The following is an 11,806-nucleotide window of genomic DNA, read 5'->3' as shown; positions in this document are numbered from 1 at the left end:
TCGTTGTTCTTTCTTCCTATTGAAATAAGTGTCGAAGTTTCTACCAAATCCATTGGAATTTAATGACTGGCAAGCAGTTAGCACAAGTACTCGTTCTTCCCGATGCATGGTCGTTAGCCATGTTGGTGAAAATACCTCATTTATACCCAAAGCAAACTATTGAAATGTTCTGTTCCTCGGGTTGATACACAAAGTTGCCCCTTTTTTCTTGTCCTGCTTTGTTACTGTTAGCGCTGACACGGTGTGCCACTTTAGAAAGTGGGACAAATGTTAAACACTGCACAACAGATCGCGAAGTGAAGACCGACCCGACAAAGCAGAGGGCTGGATTCAATTAAGTGTTTCTGGATTCGTCATTCCAGTGATGCTGTGCCAGTATTCTTCTGGCAGGCTGGGCGCATTGGAATATGCTCCTCCAATGGACCTGTTGGGGTTGAAAGTATTGGGCCGTTGGGTTTCTATTGGTTAAGGGGATGTTCTGACACGCAGACAGGGATCCTCCTGCACTATAAGAAGGGTACATCACGCTAGAGATACGGCAGGAGGGTTCTGTAAAGTCTGGAGTTATCATCGCCTCTGTTTTATGCTTGCTGGGTAAAAGGCTGGGCTATTTTTTCACAAGGAGTCTGCATGTCTAACATTTAGACATGCTCAGCTTTGTGGATACACGGATTTTGTTGCTGCTTGCAGTAACGACGTTCGTTGCAAGAGGCCAATATGAAGACGAATGTAAGTGCCCCTTTTAAATCTGACAATGTAATGTGTATGTTTGCTTGGAGGCTGCAGCCCAGTAAGATAAGGCATGCCAGATTCTTTCAGAAACCCTAAGTTCAAACTTATCAAAAAGTATAGCAGTAAAACAAGAATAATAAAAGTATATAATCATATTTTGTGACCCGTTATAAATCCAGTAATTTGCAACGAACAACCTTCCTAAACAAATAACGCAATACAATAGCAAAGGATTTGTCAAACGCAACTGCATCTTGCTTATTCCGTAAAATATATAGGTGTATATTTGCTTAAAATTAATGTGTATGTAAGTACTTAAAGGTGTGGTCGCACAAACGTTTAAGTGTTGACGAAAACTAGTGCGGGTGTAACTAAATTGCTTCGCATTGAACGAATGTTGTGGGCGTCAGTTTAAATTATTCTGTTTCGTTGAGCCCAGATGATACCAGATTCGGTCGTTCGCCTTTAGATAGAAAAATAATCACGAAGTAGGAAAATTACTAATCTGGGACAGGGAACTTCATGTTCATTTATAGAAGTAATGTTTTCCATGACAATACTGGGCTGGGCAGAGAGAAGGTGGCGAGTATTTTGCGATGTCGCCACCTTGCGGTAGTCCTTTCACTTTAATACGGCTCTGTACCCCAGTGCTCTGACTGTATTGGAGACTAAATGATTCTATTTTAGAAAGAGCTTTTAAGGACCTCTGTTTGCAAAGTCCAAAGTACTAATTTCTCAAATGAGCAACTGTGTGTTTTGCGCGCGTGGATTATTTTATGCCTCTGCCCATCTGAGATCATTACATTGCCCCTTGGAGCAAATACAGAGCAACTTAAGACGTGTCCAGTTGAAAGGCAGCTTCTATTCTTCGTTTCAAAGAGTACTTCGGTTAAACCCAAAGAAGGTGTGGTCTCTTTGAGCGGACGAATGGTGAGAATGTGGGAGATATCAGCAGGTTTGACCATTGGCGGGAATGAGGGTACATCTGCAGGATCAATTCCCAAAAGTAATCAGACGCAGAACATATTTGATGATGTTTTTCTTGTTTATAACAAACGCGTTTCGGATCGTCTAACCTTTTCAACAAATTGTATATTTATATATCATTTTATAATGTAATTTAATGTTTAATTATATATGTATATAAATATATATATATCATACACGCACACATATATACACACTGGCAACGGAATGAACTGAAACCAACACAAGGACTTTGGAGCCTCCTACTGGTAATTCGAAGTAGGTGCCGATTTGGCCGTGATGAAAGCAGGGTTTGAAAGTCATCAGTATAGTTACGACATAGATAGATGCAACATTACAGATTTTTGATATTTCACAGAAATCATTTTTTCCATTTTTGTTTTTGAGCAGATGAGGATCCCTCTCAAGTGTTTGATGTGTTAATGCCTCACATTTCAACAGTGCACTGCTTTATTTTGTGAGAGCAGTTCTAATTTTGAACCCATCTTTATTTTTGGTACTATAATAATAGCTTTCTGGTGTACAAGGTGGCTGGAGAGTTTTGCACCCCATCACAAAGTATTTCCATATTAACTGCAAGTGCAAAACCTATCTGCGATTTTCAGAATATGCTTGACTTGTACTCATGTAAGGATGAATTATTAATCAAGTAATCTCTATCTATATGTTACATGGCCAATGTTATAATCATCATATATCCTGATAAACATGAAGGAAACACTTTTTTAATACCACCAAAGTGGATAACCTCTGTTTGTTTGATAATCAAGTATCACTCCCACCAACAAGCTAGCAGGTATACACAGTAAAATAGCAAGTGGCTTGTGCTGTTTAGCTTTTTATGAATAACTTAGTTTCAGGACATTCAAATCATTTGTATATATACATGACTTGTGGTTTGTGGCCATTTGCCATCATCTCCCTGTTGCGGCAGAGCTAGGTAACGGTATAGGGTGAATCAAAGTGCAGGAAATGAAAAGCAAGGAGGTGTGGAAACCTCAGCCTGTTGGCCATGTTTGTGTGACAGCAGCCCTTCATTCCTGATGATATCATCGGAGAGTCGGCGGGGTGGCTACCAGAGTCATGGGGGAGGAAATGTTGCCTGAGTGCCAACCTGATCCCATCATCACTAGTCTTAGCTCATCCTCCAGACCATACCTTTTCTACATTCCCATTTTCATCTGACTCATTAGATTATTAATGTTAATATATAACTGGACTTCAAACTTTTTATATTCATTCACGGGATGTTGGCGTTGCTGGCAAGGCCAACATTTATTGCTGACCTGAAATCTGATAAGATAATTATCTACCTTAAACAGATTTACATGTTTGTTTTTAATGTTTAAGTACTATAAAGGATGCGTGCTAATCTAATGAAACAATTAATGAAAATAATCAATGATTAAGTCATCCATTTAAAATATCTTCACATTTCTATAATAAATATTTGATAATTAATATACACTGGCTTATATAAAACGTTTGCTTTACTAAAACTGGCATTTATGAAGTAAATTTTTAAAAATTTACAACATTTTTTAAATGTCAAATGATTGTGTGCATTTCAGAAAGCAAAGGAACCTAGTGACAGTTTTAAAGTGAATGTTTTTAATATTTAAAACCTAACATGTAAATCTTTAAAAAAATGTAATTTATTTAGACCTGTTAGTTTCATGACAAAAGATGGATATACATCATGTAATTAATTGGTGTTAAAGATAGGAATAATTACTTAAATAGATTCCAAAAATTTACTGCAAATTTGGTCCAAAACATACTTGCTGACTGACACAGTGACAACAATGGACATCTGTTTCACTCCACTTCAGCTGAAGATTAGTTTCTCTTCTAACTTACACAGGTTATTTCTATTCATGACTGGTCTGGATCCTACATATAATTAGAACTAATAGGGATCTGTTTTACCACTAACCGGTTCAGATGAGGAAGGGGAGAGATAAGTCATACTTTTAGTCACTACATTCGGATTCAGTACAGTGAATTCCTAACACAGTCAAAAGAACTATCACTACATGTCCATTCCCTTTCAACTGTTTTCACAAATTACATTGGGTAATGTAGTGGGTTAGATTGTTGTTCTTTTGGACCTAGGTTGAAATCCAGCCTAGCGTGATGGGATGAAAGTCTTTTAACTTTATTGCTAGTAAGGATTCTATGTGAACTGAGTTTGGGCAGTCTCAACCTAGTTGTCAGAATGTAAGGAGAACAATTGGCATATTTTGCCAATAAATGGAAATCTTGCTTATCAAAGTCACAAATACAATTAGTGTCCACTTCTGACTTTCTGGATGTTGGGATTCAGCCACATTGTTGGGCAGAGTAAAGTTACTCTACATCTAGCTATGATGTGCCTGATCTGTGAGAACTTGCTGCTGGACCTGAAATTAGAACGTGTTCCATTCCTCTATAAAAAAAAATTCACCAAATAAAATACATTATCAAATTTGTAAAAAACATACTTATGATTACAGTTATTACAATTATGAGGTGCACCAATTATCAAGAGTTAAATTTACTTTTGTCCAAATCATAGCTCCAAGGTGAGGCACAACGCAGTTCCACCGGGGTTTATTACTAAAAAATATTTAAGGTCATAAATTTCCTGACCAATATAATAAGGAATTTTTTATTGACTGAGCCTGAAGTTTCAGCTTCATTTTATAAATTTTGAAAAACATCACAGACAGCCTTTCAAACATTCATGGAAGATTTTACTTTGTTCAGAATTTCTAGCAAAATCACAAATCAAGTGTAGAATGCTGTTAAGATTTCACTACAAGTAATGAACAGAGGAAATATTCCCTCATTTTCACTATACTTATATAATGACTACTACTGTATACCACTGAATCAACCAGGACAGTTTTACAACAGTTTAAAATGATGTTTTATATATGGCATGCCGTGTATGCAGAATGTATTGTTAACGTTACAGTTACATATATAGAAAATTCATAACTAACATCTTATTTTCTGTTCTTTTTCTGCAGACGCATATGGAAGTGATGTAAGTATTGACAGTCATTATGGTGCCACTCTTAGAAATTCCATTGTACTTTGATTTTGTCTAGATAAGATAATTAAGTCATTTTGTTTTCTCTTGCTTTTTGCAGGCTTACCAAGATGAACTAACGGTGCGTATAATGATATTTTTTCTTTTTGTGTGGCTGTGCACTCTGCAGCATGGGATATTTCTATAAACTGCTAAAATACAAATGCAGTGAGACAACCTTGAATAGTTTCAACCCACTCCCAGCACACACTTCCCCACACTTCAGTACTAATTGGACAAAGCCCCACAGACACCATAAGAACATTCCACATGTCAGTTGGAAATTGCCACACAGTTCCAGTAAGAAATAGTCTTCTAAGCTTGCTGTTAAGTCAGGTTATTGGGGGAAGTGCTGTGCTGCATCTGTATGGTGCTATGTCCAGTGCTATATATGTAATTACAAAGAAATTCAGTCTTTAATGCATGATATAAACAGAATATTTCATATCGATCCATGGGGCATGAATAATACCTATGGTGCTTACCATAGCTTATGTAATCTGTGTCACTCATGAGTTACACAAGTCCATACATGTGGCATAAATAATAAGCCATAGGTTTTTATAGTTTGTTGTCTACATTGTGTTCCACCAGCTTGATTAAAACAAAGATGCATCAAAAAATTAAATGACAAAGATCAACACACAATAATAGCTTTCTTTTTAGACATGAACATTAATGCCTTGTTAATGTTTAAGGTGTGCTGGGATGAGACAGCTGGAGTCAGTTTGTCATACTGTCCCCTCCCCCGCAAGCGGAGCCACTCCAACTCTACTTCCCATCTGTTACCCTTTTGAGAGCTGACCCATGGTATCAGCAGCACTGGAATTCTGTCCAATAAGTACAATGATGTAAAGTATGAACTTTAGATGCTTTCATTTGCTTATTTTTGTTCCTTCATATTTCCTGTGGAACCTTTCTGTGTGGGCAGCTGCCATCACACATTCTTCTCCAATCTTGATTGCAGGATGGTCTGAAGCACAGATTGATTGTCTTGCAGACCAACTGGATAATATAACTTTGTTTTCCTGCATCCATGAAATAGAACTCTTTTTAAAGTCAGAGCTCTGTCGAGCAGCATGGTTCAGAACTGAAAAAACTCAACAAAAATGGTTCAATGGAACTCTGAAAAAGAACTTAGATGATGAAACAAGCTCATGTGCTGCATGATCTTTCCCCGTTCCTTCCCCCTTATGTTCTGGTGCAGTAAGCAAGCTCCAGTATCAAGCAGCCCTGATTAAGCATTTGTCTGCTGGGCTACTGTGAAGCAAGCATGCAGAGATCTACATCATCACACTTATCCTATTTGTCTACCTTTTACTTAGGCAGCTTTTCATTCTGTCACTTGTCACAGCATCTTCATACATTGACAGGGCGTGGCAATGGGGAAAGATAAATGGAAGATTGAAAGCAGCATTCTAATGTAAATGGTGTATTTCTATTTTAGGAGAAGGAAACAAGTCAGCAAAGAAAAATGGCATTGTCTCTGAATGACTTTCAGCATTTTCAGTGTATATGTTGTTTCATTCTAAAATAATGATCTACCCTTGATTTTTAAGTATTTATGTTAATTATCTTTCCCCAAGTCTCTCTGAGGAAATCCTTTGCAAAACACTTTTGCATCTTCTGGTAATCTTGTAGGCTATTTAGGTTATGTATCAGCCTTGGTTCAGTGGTACCGCTTTGCCTCCAAGACAGAAGTTTGCAGGCTCAAGCCCCCTCCCACCCAGAGACTTGAGCACATGATCCAGGCTGGTACTTCAGTGCAGTATTGAAGGAGTGTTCGACTATCAGAGGTGCCGTCCTGGGAATAATGTTAAACCTAGGTCCATCTACCCTCCCAGGTGTCCTGGCCAGCATTTATTGCTCAACTAATATCACCACAAATAAATTACCTGATCATTTATTTCAATGCTGTTTGTGGGACCTTGCACTGCACAAATTGGCTGCCTTGTTCCCCTACATTACAACAGTGACCTCACTTTTAAAATACTTAATTGGCTGGGAAGTGCTTTGGGATACCCTGAGGTTATGGAAGCCATGACATAATACAAGTTCTTCTCCCCATTTTTCTTCTTAAACATATCTATAATAGGATCCTATCAGACATAAGACTAGGAGAAGGGTAATGAATCAATCTTGTAATCATTTGACAGTATCATATAAACTGGAATTTTTAGAATTGTGTTACAACTTTGTATAGCTAACCTGATGCAAATATTTATGTTTTTAGGGACCACAAGGACCCCCTGGCAACCGAGGCCCATCAGGAGACAGGGTATTTATGTTTGAATTGGATTTGTTTTCTTCAATCAGACTTTTTAATTAAAAAGTTGAATTTAACTTGTTTTGGAGAAAATGTTGTTTCCATAGAATATTGACTGATATTTCCTAATTTTGTTTTCCGTTGATAATACTAAATTGATTTATGAACAGTCACATTGTGCTATATACTATGTTAATTAAATTGTCAAATCTAAACATTTCCATTTTTAAAATTATGTCTTATGTTGCATAGTCACAATCTACATTCTTTGTACCTAGGGTCCTCGAGGACAAGACGGTAGAGATGGAACACCAGGCAAGCCAGGCCGAGCCGGACAAATTGGCTCACCTGGTATAGTAAGTTATAAATGCAAAATTATTTGATTCTATTCAGAGGAACGGTAGCTTTTGAATTGCGATCTGTTATTGGATCAATTATTTAGACCAACCTCAGTTCCCATTACTTAATACATATAATATAAATGGCACCAAGCAACAATAAGCATTATCTCCTACCTCCCAATGTTCTCCCTTCTTCCAACAGCCGAAGAGAATCAGCAATAAGAAATATATTCAGCATATTAACTCTTTCAGTTTTTTTCCTGTACAGTCAGTTTAGTAAAATTACATTCTTTAAATCAAAACTTATTGATGACAAAAAAAACCTGGAATGCATTTACAATTGTCCAGTGACTTATCCAGACATCCTCTCTTCCATCTTCCAGAGGTAGTGAGTGTCAAAAGGATATTATACAAAGTGGCAGCATCACAGCCACACCCCACCCTGTCTTCACCCAATATATTTTCAGCTGGATGAATTTTACAGGCCAGTGAAAAGGAATGGAATCCTGGTTGACTTTTTTTCTCTTGCTTACCTAGCGGATGTTGAAACTAATTTGAGTGCTCCCTCATATTCACCTTAGCTGAGTTCAGTTAACTCCTCAACACAGACCAAGGTTTGAAACTGGGACTTTCCTATTCCCTATGGCAACAATACTTTGTTTTGATTTTGAGTGATAAAACTGAATATTTAAAGACTGGCTATAAAGAAAACACAAAGAGTGAAGAGTTTAAGAATATAGTTTGATTTATCTGTCCCTTCTCATTACCTTAACCCACTCCTGCCCTCAGTTCCATTCGCAACTCCTCAGATATTGAAGCAGTCCATGTCTGCATGCAGCAAGACCTGGATAACATTCAGGCTTGAGCTGATAAGTGGCAAGTAACATCCATGCCATACAAATGCTAGGCAATGACCATCTCCAACAAGAGAGAATCTAGCCACCTCCCCTTGACATTCAATGGGATTACCATCGCTGAATCTCCCACCATCAACATCCTGGGGGTCACATTGACCAGAAACCTAACCGGCCACATTAATACGGTGGCTACAAGATCAGGTCAGAAGCTGGGTATTCTGAGACGAATGACTCAACTCCTGACTCCCCAATGCCTTTCCACCATCTACAAGGCACACGTCAGGAGTGTGATGGAATGTTCTCCACTTGCCTGGATGAATGCAGCACCAACAATACACAGGAAACTCAACACCATCCAGGACAAAGCAGCCCATTTGATTGGCACCCCATCCACCACTTTAAACATTCACTCCTTCCACCACCGGCACATCGTGGCTGCAGTGTATACGATCTACAAGATGCATTGCAGCAACTCGCTAAGTCTTCTTCTATACAGCTCCCAAATCCACGAACTTGACCACCTAGAAGGACAAGGGCCACAGGCGCATGGAAACACCATCACCTCCAAGTCACATACCGTCCTGACTTGGAAATATATAGTCGTTCCTTCATCATCGCTGGGTCAAAATCCTGGAACTCCCTGACAGCACTGTGGGAGTACCTTCACCTCATGGGACGGCAGCATCACCTTCTCGATGGCAATTTCGGATGGGCAATAAATGCTGGCCTTGCCTGTGATGCCTACATCCCATGATTGAATAAAATAGAAGGCAACTGGTTAATAGGGAAGCTAGCTTTACCATGTATATGAAACTGTTTTGTTGTTGTTTCTAAAGATGTACATGCAGATTTCATGTGTTTGTAATATTCTTCAATTAGTGTAGCCTTGGTGCTTTTATCGTAACAAATATTTCCATGACTGCAAATAAGTTGATAATCAGCTGAGGTCTCTCCTAAAGTAATATTGTGTCTCTGTTTTTGTTTTCAGAGCTTTGCTGCTCAGTTCAAACGGGACGAAATCACACCAGGAATCATGGTATGCATTTACAACCCCTTCTTCAATAATCCCACAACACTGTAGGCTAAATTTCATGATCCAGTTCTTCCAATGTGGAAGCCACCCTTTGAAGAGAGTGTTGGGACTAGATAGAACTACAAGATTGTAGCTATGATTATACAACTCATATTTCCTGCATGTGACTGCCTACTGGGATTGTGGAATCACAGAATTAGCCTTTATGTAATTTTGTATCGTAATGTTCTCATTTCTCGCACCAAATGTCCTGAAAATTAATCATGTATTATTTGAAAGCTATCTTTAAAAAAATTACTGAAACCACTCACCACTTTTAAGTGCTAGAGGATTGATTTTCATCAGAAAGTGTTAGAAACACCAAGATGTATCTGTGAAAAACAGAATATAACTGAACATGTGATCTTAAATCTTTGAAACTGTTACACTACCTTGTTTTAATAAAAGTTATAGTTGCCCCATATAATGGGCTGTAAATTGCAGCCTCTCCAGATGCGTACGATGTGCGTACACGCCCGAAGAGGCCCCGCAAGTTTCGGGTTTAGGCGCGCGAAGCCTAAACCTGGCACTTGCGATCTGTCGACAGATCGCATGCATCTCCGGGAGAAGGGCCTTCACGGGCAGAGATTTGGGCTATTTGTCCAACTCCTGCCCAGTGAATGTCCTTAAAACTCTTGCACCTGGTAAAAGCAGGGGTGAGGCCTGCAATTACCAGTGTAAGAGTTTTAAAAGATAGAAAAGTTAAATTTTACTGCAAATTTTTATATTAAAAACCCTGTCCATTAAGGTAAGTTTATTTTTAACTGTATTAAAATATATTTTTTTTTAAATTTAAAAATTACAAATTTTCTAAAATATTTAATTTAATTTTCAATTCATTTAAATATGAGTTTTTTTTATTTATTGTGTTTGTGTTTTTGGGGGTATTCTCATTATAGTAATAAGAACTCGTACAAACGGAACTCATGATTACGACCAATGAGAATACTCCATTTTCATTGGTGGTCCAGGCCCACGTGATCCCAGTATGCGCGTACACTCCCAGGATGCACATCTAGGACCGGAGGTGTTCATTCCTCCGGGACCACCAGGCACTTTCTTGAAAATAAAATTTGGCCCATTAGCTAGGAACATTATTGCTTCTGTGCCAAATGTTCTATATAACTAAGTCACTTTAAAATAACATCTTAAAGAACAAGGATAATGTAAGGGAAGACTTTCAGTATGAAGTATTCCCCAAGCAATATTTCAAGGCATGAAGAAAAGATCTTCTGCTTTACAGGAGATACTATAATTTTTGCTGCTGCATCTTCCTCACATGCACATCCACCGTTTTGTTCTCCACTCATATTGAGCTCCACTATGTAGCTGGTCCAATGAAATAAGTTACATATATTTCCAAGGACAACTTCATAGTATAATTCAGAACTTGAACCAGGTTGGATGCTAATTCAGTGGTACTTGAGCAAAGAAAATACTGGATTTTCTCATCTCAGGATACAACTCTTTTGCGGGGGGGAGGGAACAAAATAAACGTTAGATCAAGTGCCCCCCAATCTGGGGGACACTCCAGACACTTAACTGCCCCTTTTTTTAAATGTTTTTTGTTTCTTTTTTTTTGTTTTTTTGTGTTTTTTTTTGTGATTTTCTTTTTGGGGCATTAAAACCATATATTTTACAAGTGCCCCCCAGAAAAGGGGAGGGGGGCACTAAAAATCCAGCAATTAAAACAAATTAAACTTTAAAACATATAAAATCAAATTAAAATTTGGTTGCTGAGGGTAACGATGCACTCCAGTCCCTCCGGCGCCCACCTCTCGCGGAAGGCCGCGAGCGTACCGGTGGACACCGCGTGCTCCATCTCCAAGGACACCCTGGCCCGGATTTAAGCACGGAAGAGAGGCAGGCAGTCGGGCTGAACGACCCCCTCGACCGCTCGTTGCCTGGACTGGTTGATGGCACCCTTGGCCGTGCCCAGGAGCAGTCCTACGAGGAGGCCCTCGGACCTACCCGCTCCCCTCCGCACAGGGTGCCCAAAGATCAGGAGTGTGGGACTGAAGTGCAACCAGAAATTGAGGAGCAGCCCTTTTAAATAATGAAACAAGGGCTGCAACCTCGCACACTCCATAAAAACATGGAACACGGACTCTTCCAGACCGCAGAAATTGCAGGCGGCCTGGGAGCCCGTGAACCGGCTTAAAAATGTGTTGCACGGGACTGCTCCGTGCACCACCCTCCAGGCCAAGTCCCCGATAAATAGTGGGAGGACTCCCGCGTAGAGTGCCCTCCATCGGGGACCCCCGCCTCCTCCGGACGGCAAGATGTTGTGACATGGCGTGTCCGGACGGCAGACGAGGATGGCAAGGTTGAGAGTGGCATCTCAGGATACAAGAAGAAATCCAAATTGCAGGTGTCCATTGCCTGAAAATGTAATAATAAACTATGTGGGAATTTATATTTTTTGAAATTGTATGGGTGAGGAGAGTGCTTTGCTAAATCTCTCCAAGCATTTAC

At 39.2% G+C, this 11,806-nt stretch overlaps 1 protein-coding gene across 1 annotated transcript in view; it reads left to right on the top strand.

Moving 5' to 3' along the window:
• The first annotated feature begins 550 nt into the window (after positions 1–550).
• The window catches only part of col1a2 (collagen, type I, alpha 2), a 56,237-nt gene continuing 44,981 nt past the window's right edge, over positions 551–11,806 (top strand). Inside the window, exons 1-6 of the mRNA XM_070881077.1 lie at positions 551–729; positions 4,734–4,750; positions 4,857–4,877; positions 7,029–7,073; positions 7,340–7,417; positions 9,248–9,295. Coding sequence (XP_070737178.1) covers positions 648–729; positions 4,734–4,750; positions 4,857–4,877; positions 7,029–7,073; positions 7,340–7,417; positions 9,248–9,295 — 291 coding nt within the window. The 5' untranslated portion in view covers positions 551–647. The remainder of the gene's footprint in view (positions 730–4,733; positions 4,751–4,856; positions 4,878–7,028; positions 7,074–7,339; positions 7,418–9,247; positions 9,296–11,806) is intronic.

This window comes from Pristiophorus japonicus, chromosome 5, assembly GCF_044704955.1.
Source record: "Pristiophorus japonicus isolate sPriJap1 chromosome 5, sPriJap1.hap1, whole genome shotgun sequence".
NCBI classification, from domain to species: Eukaryota; Metazoa; Chordata; class Chondrichthyes; family Pristiophoridae; genus Pristiophorus; species Pristiophorus japonicus.
The sequence above is the reverse complement of the archived record's forward strand: the minus strand, read 5'-3'. Positions and strand labels throughout refer to the sequence as shown.